The sequence below is a fragment of the Tachypleus tridentatus genome, chromosome 8 (genome assembly GCF_004210375.1).
Source record: "Tachypleus tridentatus isolate NWPU-2018 chromosome 8, ASM421037v1, whole genome shotgun sequence".
NCBI lineage: Eukaryota > Metazoa > Arthropoda > Merostomata > Xiphosura > Limulidae > Tachypleus > Tachypleus tridentatus.
Genome location: NC_134832.1, coordinates 146,255,183 through 146,275,041, shown reverse-complemented (window position 1 = coordinate 146,275,041; position 19,859 = coordinate 146,255,183). Strand labels below are relative to the sequence as shown.

At 35.6% G+C, this 19,859-nt stretch overlaps 2 protein-coding genes across 4 annotated transcripts in view; both read left to right on the top strand.

The window, feature by feature from the left end:
• The first annotated feature begins 594 nt into the window (after window positions 1-594).
• Window positions 595-19,859, top strand: part of LOC143223701 (E3 ubiquitin-protein ligase KCMF1-like) — a 40,294-nt gene continuing 21,029 nt past the window's right edge. Inside the window, exons 1-5 of one of the 3 annotated variants that reach the window (XM_076452020.1) lie at window positions 631-823; window positions 13,440-13,815; window positions 14,920-15,087; window positions 16,572-16,791; window positions 17,468-17,607. In XM_076452020.1, the coding sequence (XP_076308135.1) occupies window positions 17,539-17,607 (69 nt within the window). In that variant the 5' untranslated portion in view covers window positions 631-823; window positions 13,440-13,815; window positions 14,920-15,087; window positions 16,572-16,791; window positions 17,468-17,538. Of the gene's footprint in view, window positions 824-13,439; window positions 13,816-14,919; window positions 15,088-16,571; window positions 16,792-17,467; window positions 17,608-19,859 lie in introns of all 3 variants that reach the window. The other 2 variants (XM_076452019.1, XM_076452018.1) reach the window with 2 other exon arrangements.
• Window positions 3,438-13,268, top strand: LOC143223852 (uncharacterized). Its single transcript, XM_076452331.1, has 4 exons — window positions 3,438-3,592; window positions 5,247-5,361; window positions 6,697-6,894; window positions 8,462-13,268. Exons 1-4 carry the CDS (start codon window positions 3,438-3,440, stop codon window positions 8,981-8,983), a joined length of 990 nt encoding a protein of 329 aa, XP_076308446.1. The 3' UTR covers window positions 8,984-13,268.

Here is a 19,859-nt window from a genome sequence, read left to right as displayed (position 1 = left end):
ATCTCAGTTAAGTTAAAGTAAAATATTTTATTTTTAGGCATAATTCATGATAGATTAAATGCGTTCCAAAATGTTCGACATAAATAAGATGTTCTCTTGGTCATTCAGAGATAAATTTATGCACTAAAGTGCTAATATCCGAGGGTTGATTCCACTCGGTGTACAGCGAGCATATCACCCACTACGTAGAATTGTGCTAAAACAGCAACAAGGAATAAAATGTTTTGAAGCCTTTGTTTTTATTGTTAGTGTTTGCCCTGGAAAAAGACTATTATTACAGTGACTAAGGTTCGTTTGTTTTAGCCTAAAACCATGATTTCAACTATCTACTTTCTATCCACTGCGATTAACAGAAATTCGGATTTTAGCGTTATAAGTCTGTAAATTTATCACTGACCCACCTAAAGATGAGGTGGTTCGTTAAAACTAAATGTCTTTGGCACTGCATTTTCTTTTTTCGACATTACAATTCATATCAACTTCATTCTTAATCATTTTAAAATTACCAATAATATTCTGTACTTAGAGAAAAAATAATAATTTGAACTGTAGGAGATTTTTAGCTGTGCATTGCGTCCTAGAATTTAAAATAAAATATATTATCTGACGTCACTACATCGTGACATGTCGAAAGGACTGCGCAATATTGCAAACTGATGTTTGCTTTATAACGTTCAGTGTTAATAGGTTGATACCCTGAGTTGATGTTAATTTAACTTAGATTTATGTATCCTATCTTTTGTAAATACAAATTTATGTAATTGTTATTACTGTTTTTTTAATATTAAGAAAGTATCTTAATTTGGGATGTCTCGTCATGAAGGTGAATATAATTAAATTTACTCCTTAATAATAAAAGAAATTTAAATAAAAGGAAAAGTAGTTTAAATTGTAATTATTATTTCAATATTAATATAAGTTAAACATATAAACGTAGCATGTTTAATTTCACAATTGTGTGTCTAACAGATTAAAATTATTATTAACGAAGATATAAATAAGTTATGTAACACTAAGTTCAGCTAGTTACTAAGTTAGTGTTACTTTTAATATTTTGAAGTAGAACTTAAGAGAGCAGTTAATTAACTTAATAATAATAGGCCTAGGTTAGTATTATGATTTAGAAGGGCTAACTTTTTAAGTTGTATTTTTTAATTTTTCTTAACAAACGTGTTATACTAATTTATATATTATAGCCTAGAAATACGATATAAAGATTTTCATCCTGTATTTGGTAATTGTCATAATCTTTTAATATTTATAAGTATAATTTATAAATACCAAAATTCTACCAGAGTAGTAGCTTTACTGTTATTAATCATAGTACATGTGAATTGTAATCTCAACAACAACAAAAAAACTAAAACATTTAAAATCAAGTACTTTTTTTTACAAATTTAAAAATTCCAAATGTAATTATAAATGTTTATTTTAAGAAAATTGAAAAAAAAATTCTTAACTTTATATGAGGGTGGAAATTGTAAAATATTGGGGTACTGTTTTCATGCTAAGTATGCTAAATAACATGGATGGTTTTAGACCTTGTTATTTTAATGTTAAGTGAACATTATATCATTATGTGTGATGTTGAAAGTGTCTTAAATTAGGTAAAACTATTTTAGTGTTTAGTTGGACTGAAAAAGTATTTAACTTGTATAACAATAAAATGTTCCTGTGATTTGTCTAATGAAATTTGATGATAATGTATGTTCTTAAGTTTCTGTAATTGAAATAATCTCATTGAGTAGGTTTCACAAAGATGTTTGAGCATGATTGCCTCAAGCTATTTACATTAGTGATTTTTGGGTAGTTTTGTGTGCTCAAAATCATTTGTATTTCATAATGTTATTATCATTAATCTAGATAATGCTGTTATTCAGAATTAATATTGGAAAATTATTTTGACTGATAAAACATGTAAAGTGTTCATGAGCTGTCCAAAATGAAAATGTTTTTCATTGTTAAGAATTATATATATTAGGTTTGATTTAAGGAAACTGTAACTGAACACAGTACTACAAATGTAGCCTAATTGGTGATCTATACAATGAAATTATAATATATTTTAAATATAATAATGAAGAAAAATGTTAATGTAATTACATGAAACATTTATTATGTTTTGAAATCATCATTAATCCAGAAGTACTAAACAAATATAGTGGCAGTTACAAGAGAAATATGGTATCTTTTAGTAAACATTTAATAAATGCTTAATTTATCTGTTTGTTTTTCTCTTTAATCTTGTATTCATTATTCTTGTAGAAACATAAAATTCTATTTATTCTACTGCATGTAACAACACTCTTTGGAATGGCTTCCGAGACTCATCGACCCCAAAACTGTTAAAGTTATTTCCATCAAAATTATTTTTATAATTAAAGTTATGAAATCCCACATGCATTATCATCCACTTGTCATAATTAAAACCTGACTACCATTTATTCCCTCAACACACTAACTGATCTAAATCCTGTTGTAAAGCAGCAGCATCTTAACAACCAGCAACACCCGAGACCTTGATATCATCAACATACTTAAGTAATTTATTGACCTTTCCTTCATCTGTCTCATTGACATAAAAACAACAGTTTGACTACATTTATAACAACTGTTTGCTTTCTTCCATCCAGACATTTTGCTATTCAGTGATAAGTCAATTTATCTTTTCCTTCACACCTATAGAGATTTTGTTTTTAAATAATTTTAATACTTGTATGGTAACTTGTTAGTGGTTTCTAAAAATGCAGTTACAACAAACAATATCTCTTGCGCACGCGCACGCACGCGCACACACACACACACACACACACAAACACGTGCATAAGTAGTAACATCAAAATATGTGAGAACATTATAAAGGCAAGATATTTTCTTAGTGAAACTATGTTAACTATCCATCACGTACTAACACACTTCTTAAAAGATAATTTCTACTACTACCTCTGTACCACTGTTTTTCAAACTATGCGTATCATGTGAAAACTGGACTTTGTAACTGATATCAATCGGTGTATGTGCACTGCACGAGTTTGTGACACAGAATTGTTTTGCAGTGTCCATCTGTTTCTGAGTGTTATGTTTTGGATTACATTCAATTAAAACCATTTTTCTTTCCTTTTTCAAAGGAGTATGACAGTAAAACAGATAAAATGTAAAATTCTAATGCTTAAGTTGTTTTGAGAGCTAAACAATTGCATAGTCTGTTTATATCTAGCAACACTAGTGGCCTAATTCTGTTTTAAAGCTGCCCAAACAGCTTACCAAATAGCTCTTATGAATAAGCCTTACTTTAATGTAAACCACTTCAAAAAAAAAAAAGCCTTTAGCCTGATCCCACAAATCCAACTTGTCAATCTGCTTGTCCTTGCACAATAATCTAAGCTTAAAATTTTGTCCTGGGGACCTATTTATAATATAGCCTGCACAATTAAGTCATGGCCAGTAGTTCTGTCCATTTTAGTTCAATGCCTGTTGTACCATTCAATCAGCTTCTCCAACTTACCCTTCCCCTACATCATGAGCTAATAGCTCCTATGTGCACATCAAAGACTGCATTAGAGCTGACACCTTTTACTAAACCACTTGCTCTGTTAGTTATATTCTCCACCTTTGCTCTGGATAAGATATTATAATTCCTCCCTGTTTTCCCCACTTGATTTTCTATCCATGTTCCATACCAAAGAATAAATATGTAATCCACTCAAGTTTTTCATTTATATCTTTTGTCCCTTTTCCATTCTTCTAATAGCTCCTCTTCTGTACAAACAAAAGGCTGTAGTCCATTACTTAATAGATCCTGTGCATTACAACTGCCCGCTGCTAGTACAACAGTCTACAGATTTACAATGCTAAAATCAGGGGTTTGATTCTCCTCAGTGGGCTCAGCAGATAGCCCAATATGGCTTTGTTATGAGAAAACGCACGCATTCCAACTAAATCCATTTCACACATTTTACATTTCTCTTCATCATTCACCTCTACTTACAACAGCCATCAGTTCTTCCAACTAGCAAACTACAGACAAATTACAATAAAAGGGCATGCAAGTTCCAAAATAACACCCACACCTTTCACCCATCACATCTTACAAACTATAACTGCTGTAGTTTGGAAGAAAGATGTGGGGTGATATTTGAATAAAAGTTAGCCTTTAGCAAAAGATTAATGACAAATTATATTAAAGAATTAACACAATGAAAATGTTTTTAGATTTGCAGAGAATCATTCAACAATGCCTATGCAGCAACAAGTAGAATAACTAATTTGATGGATAGGACAATATTAATTCTCTGCCTGATAGCTTTAAAAATGGCTCATTCTTTTATATTATGGTGAAAGTAATTTTTAATTTACTTTCCAAAATCCAATAAGTGCCTGAGAATTTTGCTTAATAACCAGAATTGTTGTCCATAAAAATGAAAAATGTTCATAAGTGTTAAGGTTTTGAACAACTCGACACAAAATGTTCATAAGTGTTAAGGTTTTGAACAACTCGCCAGCAGGTAATATTATTGAGGGTTTATTATCTTGCTTTAAGGGTTAAGGAAAACTCCCATTTTGATCATTTTAATTTTTCTTTTAACCTGATTTGGACCTAATTTCAGTTTGTATCTTGCTGTTTGCTCTAGCCATAAGGGTTGTTTGAAAGTGTTTGTTCAAACTTTTATTGGCATTTTAAATGGTGTCTTGGACTGTAATATTTGTAAAATGTCTGATACTAATACATTTATAAGAAACAGATTTCTCTATTGGAGAAACGTTTTTATAGAATGGTCTAAGCAGCCTTGGTCCTACATGGAAAATTTAAAGATATGGTTTTTTAAATAGTTTTTCATATAGTTGTATCAAAAGACTTGTATGAGGATCATTGATGTTATTGTAAATGAAAAAATATTACTGAGATTGCTTCAAAATCTCAATCTTTCATTTTTATCATCAGTTGTGGTAATAAAAACTAAATAATTCAAACACAGTACTGTTTTTGTGAATAAGGTGGTTGCTCTATAATTATGAGACTGGGTCTGTAGTAGAACCCCATTGGTTACTAAGATATATAGAGCTATTAAGGTATTAATAATATGCCTTATAGTTGTCAGTATTAAATCGAGATCGATGTCTGTATTCATATTTCAACTGCTCTATTGACACAATTTATTTTTCTTCATCCACTTTAGTTGGATTTTCCAGTTCCAAGCTCTGCTATTTGGTCCAGGTGTTTTGTGAGTGGTACACTCTTTTGTTAGTCATTTTCACTCTACTGTATCTTCATACTTTTTCATGGATAACTGGTTGCTGCTTACCTCCTCCCATACCCAGTCAGTCAGTTATGCCTGCTTGCTTCTTCAGGAAGCTAATCAGGTAGGTTTTCTGATCCATTTGGAAAGGTCTGTTCTTAACTCTATTTAGTCTCTTCTTCCATTCCTATCTTTGCTAATCTCAGCCTTATTGGCTTTAGCTCAGGAATATTGTGTGGGCAGGCTCAATGGTCTTACCTTCTCCTTTTCTTACTGTGTGTGGGGTTCTTTCTCTTTTGGGGGTGTGGATTCCTTGGGAGTTCTCATACTTGTGGGTTGAGCTCATTTATGTTTCTTTGAGTGGAAAACATTTCATTCAGTAAAACTTCTCCCATGATCTCATGAAATTGGGCTCACTTTGCTTGTTGACTCAGTAAGGAACTGATTATGGTAAGGTTTCCATTACTTCAACTTATCTGGAGTCTCATATGTTTACTGATGCTTTTTTTTTTGGTGGGTTGGAGAGGCTTTCCTTGATTTCCAAGAGAATTTCAGTTGATGGTTTGTCAAGAAGACAACTCTCTATTTTCACATCCTGGCAGTTTTGGCAATTTGTTGGGTTCTTTATCATTTCCACCTGCTCCTGAGGGGATGGAGTTGGTTAATTCATTCCAGTTATTCTAGTATTGTCCATTATATCACCAAACATAGAGGAACAAAATTCAGATGTGTATTTTCAGATGCTCGAACTTCTATACTGGGCCCATGACTACTGCATGATAATTATGGTGTGTCATATTCCGTGCTTCATGAATTTGGTGGCTGATCTCTGATCTCAACCCACCCAGGTTTTTCTCATGAAGTGATCCTTTCTCAAAGAGGTATTTTGATAGTTAAGTTTTCAGATGGAAACACTGCATTTAAATGATTTTTCCACTTACTGGAATTCCAAAATTCCTTTCATTTCATCTCTGGTTCTACACCCTTCAACTCTGGGAACAGATACATTTAGTCAGGAGTAAAAATGTCTTGTATACCTAACCCCCTATCAGACTTCTCAAGTGTTTTTCCTTCTCCAGAGCATTTGTTGCCATGTTTTGCTCAACGATTCATATTGGCCTGCTCAGTAGTTCCATTTGCTCTGACCCTTGCTGGAGCAACAACTTCTGCCCTTACCTGTGTTCTAGTTTCTTCTTTGACAACTATGAGATGACACAGTTTAGTTTAATCTTGCCAATCTCCATTTAGGCAAGTGGCTTTTGTTCAATCCCTTGCCTCAGCTTAGGGTCTTATCCCTAGCATAGTATCTTTCCTTGCTCATACCTTTTGACTTTTATCTTTGTCTGTGTACAAGATTTGTTTGTCTTCCTTCACATTTTGGTCCATCTGGTATGGCTTTTGCTCATACCTTTCTTTTGTTCCTCGTATTTCCCAGTTCTTCACCTGTTTGTTTGATTAGGGTTTGGCTGTGCCAATTGTTGCTAGTAAAAAGGCTGCTGTCAAACACCTTCCACTACATCCACTTGTTTTGCTGGATTGGAATCTCACTGTTGTCCTCCATGCCCTGTCTGATTCTTCCTTTGAACAAATTGCAGCAAGTTTTTCTTGTAGCATCTTTCTCTTTCAAGCATTGGTTGTCATTGTTCTGATATTTATGGTATTAATGTTCCTTTCATCCTTTACCATTTCTCATGTATTATCTTCTATTTGGATTGGGCTTACCTTTGCAATATATCAGCTGCTTTAAAAGTTTGTCTTTTATTCTATTTTCTTTACTTTCATTTTCCACCTGTACTTCTGTTCTGATCAAGATCAACTACTTTGTCCTGTTTGTTCCCTACTTATTATGTGGTTCCAACTGCCTCCCTCTATGGTTTTTGTTTTATTCTGCTTGTTCCTTGGAGTTTCTGTTTCCAATGATCTATCACCTGTTATGCTCACTGGTTGGGTTTGTGTGCTAAAATGACTCCTATATTCTGCCATATCCACAGAAGGTTGATGTTTACATAATGTTTCTTTGCACCATGTTCATCATTTAACTACATCTTTAGCTGCTCAAATTTGTCTTCCTTGGAGGATATCATTCAGGCTGGTATGTGTACAATTCCCAATACATTGGTCATGCGTTATCTGCACTATTTGTGTTTTTCTTCAGTGGGTATCTTCTTCCTCCTGCAGCATTCTACAAACATCCATTCATCTTTGTCTGGGGTAAGTTAACATGTGTGTTATCTTAGTTAGTTGATATATGTCATATTGCAGGATCCCACCTGCTGATGGCTGTTACTTGGTCAGGTATGATTAACATTATATTAGCACTAGATCTGTATAGTTCTATAAAGCTCATTGTTGAGATGGAGTGTTTCTGTAAGATCACTGGCTGTTTGCTTGGTGGTTAGTGTATGTATGCATGTATGTGTGTGTGTGTGTGTGTGTGTGTTTTTATCACTGTTTTATATACAAAAGATTGTATCTCATGGACTTCATGTGTAAAGCAGATGGGGATTTCTGCTCATCCTACTAACCCATGATTCTTCTACTCCTCCTTGGTGTGGATTCCTGTACGTGGTGAGGGGACCTCCCAGGGAAGGTTCTGTTCTGTCTTGTTACATTCTCTGGGATCTAAACATCCACCCACGTGTTTGCCGTGCGTGGCGACCCGTGAAGGGGAGGAGAGGATCCTGGTGGTTGAGGGGTCCAACCCTAACACACCACTTTGGCCTTCCTGTAGATAGGCGGCCTTTGGGTGGCCCCCCTTGGGCCAATCGGCTGGTCCACGTGGGCTAGAGTCAACCAAGTACCAGTGTTGGAAGTTCTCAACGGGTGTTGTGAACATTGTGCCTGATGCTGGTGTTTGGGTATAGTGCTCACGAAACCCTAACGTTGCTGCATTGTCCTTGCATGACATTGTAGTGCGTCCCCTTGTAGGGCTCCATGGTGGGTGGGGTCAGTGGGTACCAAAATTTTTCTTTTTTCCTATGGATCTTCCTTCAAAATATTTAAATAAAATAGTGAAAAACAGTCAATAGGTAAGCGACCACGTCTTGAAGACTCTGAGCAGCAATCTTCAACATCCGTAACACACGTACCTAATTTTCTTATTTTACATTCTCTTTCAGAAAAACCTTTAGGGCAATTGTCCCCTTTTTTTATTCAGAAGGGACTAGATAGTCTTGCTGGCTCTCCAAAGTCAGTAAAGAAGCTTGGATCTGGAAACATATTAGTTGAAACATCCACAACCCACTACAGTGAACCCCATTTTGAATTCAACGGCAATTAGGGATATACCTATTGAAGTTACCCCTCATGCTACCTTGAATTCATCACAAGGAGTTATTGTGGAGAGGGATTTGAAGAACGTCCCTGAGTCGGAGATTTTCGCTGGTCTATCCACTCGAGGAGTTTCTGCAGTGAGGTGCATCTCCACTCGCAAAGATGGAGTTACACTGCCAACAAATACCCTCTTTTTGACATTTACATCATCACGTGCACCTGCCACCATCAAGACAGGTTATCTAATTTGCAGGGTACAGCCATACATTCAAAACCCTCTCCGATGTCTCCAGTTTCAGAGGTTTGGCTACTCAAAGACATCATGTCGTGGTTCCCTGACACATGCTTGTTGTGGTGGCAAGGACCCCAATGCCTATGAATGTGACATGGACCCACATTGCATCAATTGCAATGGTTCTCACCCTTCCTACTTTCATTCTTGCCCAAAATGGTTGGAGGAAAAAGAGGTGTAGCGTTTGAAAACGACTCATAATATTAGTTATCCTGAGGCTCGGAAATTGCTGCCCACCACTCCATCTCAGACGTATGCTACTGCACTTCGTTCCACAACTATAGTGGGAGTGCAGACAGATATCTCTGTTCCTCCAAGAGAATCGTTTTCAAAACAAATGAAAAGCCTTTTGACCTCCATGGTTAAAAAGGTTGATGAATCAACTTCCACACCCATCTCTGTTCCTCCCATACATTCCAACAAACCTCAAGATCCACATCCTTCAATTTCAAATACAGGCGTTTCTTCTGATACATCTTTTTTTCCCACTCCAAGAGGCAAAACAATCATTTGTTCACATCCTCAGTCACTGGAATCCCCTTCCAATAACAAAGACCTGCACAATCGACCCAGGACAGGTTCCATGGAGGTTGATAGACTTCCTCCGACTAAGGACAGTAAGGAAAAAAGACGTGGTCGTAAACAGAAGGGTTCTCCAGCCACTTCGCCTACCCGTCATTAAAAATGGCCACCTTCATTCAATGGAACTGTTGAGGTTTACGTTCTAATCTGGATGATATCAAAACACCGATTGCTTCCTACCATCCTGTATGTCTTTCCTTACAAGAAACATTTCTAAAACCTGCTGATACAGTCACCATTCGGCAGTTTTCTCTGTACAGAAATGACAGGCTGTATGATGGACGAGCACATGGAGGGGTGGCACTTTTGGTTGATCAGCATGTGCCCACCCTGTCTTTGTCACTCAACACACCCTTGGAGGCCGTAGACATCCGTGTTTCCTTGGGTCATACCATCACTGTTTGTTCTCTCTACCTGTCCCCTGGAGAGACATAGCATCAATCAGATCTTGATGCTCTCGTTGAACAGTTTCCGTCTCCCTTTCTACTCCTGGGGGACTTTCATGGGCATCATCCCTTCTGGGGAAGTGCTGTTATTAATGGGAGGGGTCGCTCTGTAGAGCGTATGCTCTCAGAGAACAATCTTTCTCTTTTCAATACTGGTTGTTCTACTTATTTCCATGCACTTAGTCAGTCCTTTACTGCTATTGATCTTTCAGTTTGCTCCCCTTCATTATTCTCTCATTTTTCATGGAGTGTTAACAATTATCCAGTAGGCAGTGATCATTTTCTTATAATTTTGAGAGAGACTGGCCGTGGTCGATGCCACCCTACCCGCGTGCCACGGTGGAAGCTGGATCAGGCAGACTGGTCCACTTTCACTGGTCTCATTCATCGTGAATCAGCCATCAGTAGACGACTGTGTGGCAGCAGTAACTGGCTGTATTATACAAGCAGCTGCTCAGTGTATTCCTAAAACCTCAACACATTTTCCATGATATCCTCGTCCGTGGTGGAACCCTGCTTGCCACTTAGCACGGATGGCTCAAAAACGGGCCTGGGATACTTTTTGTAGATATCCCACACTTTTGAACCACGTCACTTTCCAGTGGGCCCGTGCACATGCTAGGTGGGTAAGATGTCAAAGCCAGATGGAATCTTGGATTAAGTTCACAACTAGCATATCTTATACCATCACTTCCAAGGTCATATGGGACAGGATTCGAAAGGTCAGTGGGAACTACAATTCTGTCCCCTCTCGATCTTACTCTCTGATGGTCAGGAAGTGGCTGATGTCTGGAGCATCGCTGATACTCCAGGTGAAAGCTTTTGCCGGGTGTCTAGCACTTCTGCTTGTTCCTCCACCTTCTTGGCCATCAAGACTCGGGCAGAGCATTCACCTCTTTCCTTTTGAACTGACTGTCTCTTTGACTATAATTGTCCCTTTACACTGGTGGAACTGAAAATGGTCCAACAGATGTACTGCCAGACTGATGATGTACACTCTGACATGCTGCACCATCTATCTCCTGATTCTCTTGATGTCCTTCTAATTGTCTTTAACCGGATCTGCCAGGAGAAGGTTTTTCCCGATGCCTGGCATCAGGCTATTATTTTACCTTTCTCTAAGCCAGGGAAAGATCCAAAGATTCCTTCAAACTACCGTCCAGTTGCTTTGATGAGCTGTCTCTGTAAGACCTTAGAAAGGATGGTTAATGCTCGTCTTGTTTGGTTTCTTGAATCAAACAACCTCCTCTTGCCCACCCAGTGTTTGTTCTGATGACAGCACTCCACTACAGACCACCTTATTCGACTTGAAACATCAATCAGAGAAGCCTTTCTCAAACACCAACATCTTGTGTCAATATTCTTTGACATTGAGAAGACTTATGACACAATATGGAGGTATGGCGTTTTGCGAGACCTCCATACATATGGGTTACGTGGCCATTTACCCATGTTTATTCAAAATTTTTTAATGGACAGGAGATTCCAAGTTTGTGTTGGTTCGACACTTTCCTGTTCTTTTGTACAGGAACTTGGAGTCCTTCAGGGCTGTGTTTTGAGTGTCACACTTTTCAGTATAAAGATAAATGCCATCACTGATCAACTCCCTCTCACTGTTGCGAATGGGCTGTATGTCGACAACTTTCACATCTCATGTCAGTCATCAAACATGAGATATATTGAGCGGCAACTACAAACTGCCCTCAATCGTGTACTGCGGTGGACTATGGCGACAGCTTTAATTTCTCTCTCTAAAACCGTTTTCATGCACTTTTGCCGCCAACGGGGTATTCACACTGATCCTGAACTTCATATCGGTAAAGTTTCGCTGCCAGTGGTCCCTGAGATCAAGTTCTTGGGGCTTATCCGTAAGCTGACCTTTATACCACACTTAAAGCAGCTACGGGTTAGATGCACAAGAGCACTGAACATCCTCTGTGTCCTCTCTACTACCAGTTGGGGAGCAGATTGTTGTTCTATGTTTAAGGTATATTGTGCTCTTACTCAATCAAAACTCAACTATGGATCAATGGTCTATGGCTCTGCCAGACCCTCGACCTTAAAGTTGCTAGACTCCATTCATCCCCAAGGACATCACGACTCTGTACTGGGGCTTTCCGCATCTCTCCAGTTCAAAGCTTATAAGTTGAATCTCATGAACCTTCTCTGCACCTTCGCCATTTGCAACTATATTCTTTACTATATTCTAGAAACTTTGTTCCTTACCAAAGCATCCCACCTGGGATGTGTTTTCCTTCCTCAGTGGGCTGTACTTTTTCAGAACAGACGATCTGCCATTGCTCCGTTTGGCCTTCGCATCCAGGTGCAATTGGATGACTTGGGTCTGTCCTTGGATAATTGCAGATTCCACAGGTCAGCCCATCCCACCATGGCTTATTACAGCCCCCAAATGTGACCTTTCTTTCAGTCATCTGAAACGAGCAGATACTCCAGATTGGAAGTACCGTCTTTTATTTAATGAACATCTTTCAAACAATCATTCTGTTCCCATTTATACAGATTGTTTCGAATCAGGTAATTCAGTGGGCTCTGCTATGGTTTGCTGTGGTTCAGTGGTTGCACACAGAATCCCCCCTACAGCTTCTGTGTTCACTGCTGAACTGTATGCCATATCTTTTGCCCTGGATCATATTGAAGCTGAACGGTACTCCAACTGCACTATTTATACTGACTCACTTAGTTGTATACTGGCCCTGGAATCACTACATATTGGCTCACACCCTGTTCTTGCTGATATTCAAAACCGACTGGCCCATTTCTCATTAACTGCTTCTTGCATCCAGTTTTTCTGGATACCAGGCCATGTTGGTATTCGTGGGAACGAGCTTGCAGACATGGCAGCTAAATCTATCTGATCCGGCACTATCACCACTGTGCCTATTCCATAGATGGACTATGGTCTTGTATTCAAGGCTCGGCTCTGTGCCAGCTGGTAGTCCACTTGGAGTGAGCAACGTGACAACACGGTTTTTCAAATAAAACCCTATATTGGGCTTTGGTCGTCTAGCTTCCGTAAGGTTCGAAATGAGGAAGTTGTTCTAACTAGACTACGCATTGGTCACAATTTTTTAAATCATCGTTTTCTTTTATCTGGTCCTGATGCACCAGTGTGTAGTTTGTGTAACACTCAAATCACTAAGCCACATTTTACTTTCTTGCCATCGTTACGATTCTCAACAACAGCACTATTTTAAACATGTACACCACTGTTACATGTAGGTACTTTCTGTTTGGATCATGTTCAAACCAGCCCTTCCACCCATTCAGTGTGGGATTCTAGCTATATTGTCAGTAGATGGTAAGTATGTTTTGGTAGTTAACATTTTCCTAAACTGAAAATGTATTTCCAGTAATACTCACCTCTGTCAAAATTCTCCAACCCTACCGATTTTGAATTTTATTGACCAAAAAAAGAAATACAATGGCAAGTGCAAATAAAAAAGAACTTAACACACACATAACATATTTAGAACAATTTGATACATACATAAAAAAACATGACAATGAAATGATAATGTAATGAGAAAAGAACTGAGAACATAAATATTTAGAATATTTACACGTTCTCATTATCAATGGTACATACAGGTGAAACATCAGGATGCTAACAGTGAGAAAAGTCCAAAATTCCTAGCAGCTGGTAGTTCACTTCAAGGTGAAGTAACAGCTTAAACCTAACCATAGACAATATTATCTGATGGGAACCTGTGCATACACGTATTGGTTCACATGATTGTGTATTTAAACATCATAATGGCATAATGAAACATAAAGGTTAGAAGACTGGGAATTGGAATGAAACGTTATACAGTATAGTGCTTATTGAGATCAGAAGGATACAGAAGAGATGAGACACAAACTTTCATATCCTGCCAAATATTGGGCACAGGACCAGCAGATAGAGAACAGATTCCAGTTGAGCATGACACAATGGACATGACTCAGTTGCACTGATATTGAACAGGTATAAAGATTCTCTCATTAGTAGGATATTCTCCAACCCTACCTATCTGCTAAGAGCTGGTGTCAATCAGATAAGTGATTATCTAAGTGAGGTGTGTAAATAGATTACAATGGTAGGGAAATTTGCAAATTATATATTGCCAGGGGCTTTTAAGAAGGGTATAAAAGATTGGATCATACAAAACCAATTCCTAGATAACTAAAGCTGATATTAAATAATAGCTATATTGTAAGCAGAGTTAAGTATTATTGTGTAGGAAAATGTTAATTTTCAATATTTTGATTACTTAGATAATGGGTTGCTGGAGTAATAGAAAACAATAATAATTGTGAAAACTAGTTTATTTGACACCAGTTATGCTTAACAAATTTGAATAACTCAAAAATAGTGAGAAATCATAACTATTTCAGGACTTGTATAGTTTGAATAATTGAAAATACTAATCTGTTTAATTATTTTTGTGACAGTCAGTTTAATCATAATTTTGATTAATTAGTTCAGGTGATGCTAATCAGTATACCTGATGCTTTAAGATGATTGTATTAAATAATTGAGTTAATCACCCAGTTTTAATGGTGACAGAATTAATAGATGAAATGCTAGTATTTTTTGTGACATGTTAATAGTGGTAGGAATTAGTATTCTTAGTTACTAAGAAAAATCAAGCAACAGTGAAGATGTCATGTTTCTTTGTTAATGATGAAGTAATGTTTTTATTTTTAAGAAAATTGAAATCCATTGATGACAAAATTCCATTTAATTTGCTGATGTCATTGATTCCGCTTTGAAACATTTAACTATGCTACCTTTATAAAAATCTTATTTGCTTTGTTATTTGTATCTGTTTAGTTACATTTTGAAAATTTTGGATATCACAGAAAAAAGACTTGCTGTTCTAGAAAATTCCATCTAACACTGACTAACTAGCCTCAAAATTGGGAATTAGGAACCATTTTGCTTAGAAAACCATCAGGTTAAGAAGGCTTGGCAATTTTACAAATGAAGTTGCAGTTGTATTAATAATTAATGGCTAATATAAATACGTTAAAGAAATTTTGATTGAAAGCATAAGGCTAATGAATGAAAACGTGTGTTTCACTTCAGGTGTTAGCTGTGACTCGTGCTTGCAAGGAAATTTCAGAGGGAAGAGATACAAATGTTTGATATGCTACGACTATGACTTGTGTGCATCGTGTTATGAAGCTGGAGTAATAACAAAACATCATACAACCAACCATCCCATGCAGTGTATTCTCACTCGTTCAGATTATAGTAAGAAACTACAAACGTATAACTGTGTAATGCTGATACTGTTAGAACTAATTCATTTTAGTGCTGATTTATTTTTATTATTCATTAAATGCTCTGATTTTTTTAATTTTTTTTTTAATTGTGTAGGTTTTTCACCAAAATTAATTTACATATAGTAGAATGTTAAAGTAGGAACCGTAGGTTGGATGGCAAACTTGAGTAGCATTAATAATGGTTATGTTACCTTTGATTACCTTCATATTTTATGAATATGATACAACTCATCTGATATTTGCTGAAATTTTTCTATAAACAGTATAATTTTAGTTGCCTGTGTCTTTTTGAAGGTGATTTTCTTCATATTTTTATATGTATTGGAACTTGATTTTAGAATACAACTGAATAGTTTAGGGGTCTTTGAAAAACATTGCATTGAAAAGTGTCTTTACATTAGTAAAGTTTGGGAACTGCCGTACATGAGTTTTCTGTGTCTGTATTTATTAGAGGATCCATCATAACTTTAATGTTTCAAACAAGTCATTTTTAGTGATTTGCTTTCATAGTCATATTACAGTGTACATGCATGTGTGATATAGTAAGTTCAGTGCTAAAGATAGCACAGTTCAAGTGACAAGCATCAAACTAGCATTATCAATATACTTAAAATATTATATAGTAGGTAGTTTGTTCAAGTACATGTATATAGTATAAATATTTTTATACAGTATGGTAGCATTTACCAGTGTAGTTATTGATAGTTATACTGTGTAGATTGTTTTTAAATATTTTAATCCTAGTGTTTTTTTTATGGCTTCTCAGGCTTGCTGTTAGGACTTTGTCTTTTTTTCATTATTTTCTGTGATAGATGGAGTGGTTAATAAATTTATTTAAATTTGCTTATGAGAATAAAGTATTGGGTGTTGGTTGTCAGGTGAATTTGGCAAATGAATGGCAGATGGCTTTTAATTATAATAAATGTAAGGTAGTGCACATGAGATATCAAAATGTAAGTCATGAGTATAATTTTAAAAGGAAAAATCTTAACAGTGTTATGGAAGAAAAAAGAACATTTTTTGTCCAGTTAATTCACTTCTGAAGTTGCCCAAGCACTGGACTGTTTCTAGTGATAGGATTTTAGGTTGTATATACAGAAATATTGAATGCAAGTCTAAAGAGGTTACAGTATCATTATATTAGTCATTGATTAGATCAAATTTTGAGAACTTTCATTCTTTGGTTTCTTACTGAAGAAAATACATTGAATTGTTCAAAAGGGTTCAAAAGAAGGCTTCTAGAATGATACTTGTGATAGAAATGTTATCACATAGAGTGGATTAGAATCTCTGAGATTGTTTCCTCTTAAAAAGGAAGAGTTAGAGGGGTCTTGTTTGAGTTGTTTAAAAGTAAAGGTAATTGATAGAGTTGATACATAATCATATTTTATCATGAGAATGGTAACTTGGGGGGAAATATAAATTGACATTTGTAAAATTGGTTTCTTTCAGATCCTGTAGATGATGCAATTAATTTAAGGGAGTGTGAGAGAAGACTCGATAAATATTTTTATGATGAACGTTGGATTTGATGGATTATGATGATTGTTGGATTTTTATTTAGACTTTAATGGAAAGGGCAGCCTAGAAGGACCTTCAGGCCCCTTGTTGACCTCAACTTGTACTTATACATGACTAGTGATGGTGTTTGATGTCTAAAAATTTGCTGAATGTATGCATCTGGTATCACATTTCAAATTTTACTTTTTTTTTGAAAAAGTATGATATATTAAAACAATAAAATTAGTCTCTTAGTTAACCTGTTACTTTGTTTTTGATTGATTAGTTATTGTGATAGTCAATCAGCAAGCTACAGAGCATTAGTTAGAGAGTTGGTGATTGAATGAGTTAGTCAGTTAGTGAATCTGTTACTGTATTGGTAACTTATTGTTTAGTTAGCAAGTTAGTCATTCGGGTTTTAGTCATGTCATAATACAAGAGAAAAGTTGAAAAGCAAGTGACATTTTAAGTTTTGGTTGGAAGTTAGGCTGTTGATTAAAAATAGTCTATAAACCTTGTTTGTTACAGTTGAAGAAACAGATAACTCATTACAGCTAAAGGAACTGAACTTTGCAATATTTTTAACAAATAATAAAAACTACACTATACATATGATACCAAGTATAGATATATCATGTACTTTCAGATTGAGTGTTTCTATTATTATTTTGTTAGCTGCAAAAAATATTTTTAATGTTTCTTTTTAAAATTCATAATTCTTATACAGGTATTAGGTCAGTTGTTCATTCATTTTAAAGCCTTATGATGACTACATTACCAATGAAAATAGTGGTAAATTTTAAAGTTTGTTTCTTTCCCCTCAGTGAAACGTTTATTTTTGTTTTTAGATATTTACTATGGTGGGGAAACTGTATCTGTAGAACAGTCTCAGTCATTTACCTGTCCATTTTGTGGGAAGATGGGTTTCTCTGAAGGCACGTTACAGGAACACGTCACCTCAGAACATTCAGAAAACTCATTTGAAGTGGTATATTTTTTATTCTCTTAAGAATTTCTGTTTGTGCTCATTTTTGTAATGTTTTGCTTTTAAAAAGTGTTTGTTTGGAATCTTAATATTCTGGTTTTGCAGAGAGTAATATAAAGCATAGCTTCTTGTGTGAAGCAATAAATTCTGATTCTAAACTATTAACATCTGAGATAAAAGCTTAATAGATTAAAATGGTGTTCTTAATTGGTTTTAATATAATTTTGTTTCTTTTAGTGAGCTAAAACATTATTGCAATCTTCAAGACTGAAAGCTACGTTGTTGAAGGTCACAAGTTATGCTGAATTAAGATGTGGGCTTACTAGGCTGAAACCCAGGGTCCTTGCACTAATTAGGGGGCATTGAGCTGTGATGATAAATGTATTTATTGCACATAGAGGTTCTATCTCAAGAGGGCCTCTCTAAGTTGTAAACCTCGGGCCAATAAAAACCCTTTATCTAGCCTTGGTCACAAGTGTAACTTGGAAATCTGGTTGTTGTGCATGCAGTTGGGTTAAAGATGAAATTTTTGATGGAGGTTTTAACTTTGTTTAGTAAAGAAGTGCATTTCTGTCCTACATGTGATCTATAAGCATTGAACTAATACACATCATTTGTAACAAAAGGTGTTTAGGTGGTAAACAGGACTTGAGAGTAATTATTTCCTTTAAGAATGGATATATTGTACTTAAAGCAGTGGTTTCTCCTGAGATTGAATGAACCTCACTGAACTTCAGAGCAATGGATCTTCAGTATCCCTATGTTTGTGGGTAGTTCAAAGTCTGCACAACCTAACCTTTTACAGAGTACCATTCAAAGTAGCATTATATGTTTGATGTCAGAGTTAACTATTTATTTTATTCTATATTGCTGAGTTAGCAGTAGTTTGTGGCAAACGAGACTAAATACCACATACAGTGTACAAGAGTACTAAACAAAATGCAAATTGCATTTTGTAGGTTGTGTAAATATAACATTCAGACTGTACAATAGACAAATGTTTGTTCTTCACATGAATATCACCATCTCAAACTTGTCAGTATCTGACCGTGTGTAAAACAGTTACAGATTTTACTGAAATTTTGCCATATTTTGTGCAGATACACTTGATAAATTCAGAATTATACTAAATGTTCCTTGCAGGTTGGTACAGTGGACTGACCTTATACTTTCAGTTCAGATACAACCATTTCTGCCAAACTTTAGAGTAACTATTTCACCTAAAGATTGGATTAACCCAATTGAACATTAGAACAATCAACTCAACTCATTGTTGGTCTCATTTTGATGATTCTTATTATTATAAAGTCCATATACTAAGAAGTTATGGTAGTAGTATCTAAATGAGGATTACTTTACCACATAATTTAAATGGGTCATTAAATGCTGGAAATTCTGTACAGCCTATGTAACATACATTGGTGTTTAAAAAGCAGTATGGCTAACACACGCACCCATACGCAGTTTATTAGTAGCTAACAAGTTAATATTGTAAAGTTGTTTATGTGGCCGACATTATCCGTTTCCATATTGACTCCATGTTTTGTTTTCAAGTGTTCTTGTCTCTCTGTATTATAAAAATGAAATATTTGTTTATTTATTTATTTACTTCCCCCCTTAACCCCCCCCAAATGATGCAGCTGTATGTCTGCAGACTTACCATGCTAGAAAATGGGTCTTGATACAATAAATAAAGTTAAGCAAACAATTCTTTTCTAGCTATGACCTTTGAACTCCTTTGCTGCTGGACATATGTTGCTAAGCCTTTTAAAATTGTTCACATGAAATATATCAATGTTGTTGTGTTTTTTTGTAATTTTATATACAGTTGAATAATCAAAACACACATTACTACACTGATGCCATAGAACTCCACTATAACTTATTAAACTCAGTAACTAAGATGTATTTAGATTTTAAAACAAACTTTGAGAAGACTAGACACTAGAGGGACATTGTAGGCTGTTGATTGGTTATCCATGTTACATATTGAAGTAAGTGTATATAAGGGACCATTTTCAAAAATCGAAAGAATTGAATGGGGCTGCTGTGTTTGATTCAATACATAAGCCATATCTCAGCAAAATAAAAAAGTTGAAGTTATTTTATGTTCTAGTTAGCCAGTATTAGTAATTTGATTTTCTAATTAGTATGAAACTATAGACTTGTTTTTAGATCGCAAACATCTAATTTTAAACCGTGCTGCATTCAGCATACCATATGACTCTCAAATCTATTTAGATGTGTTCTTTTAA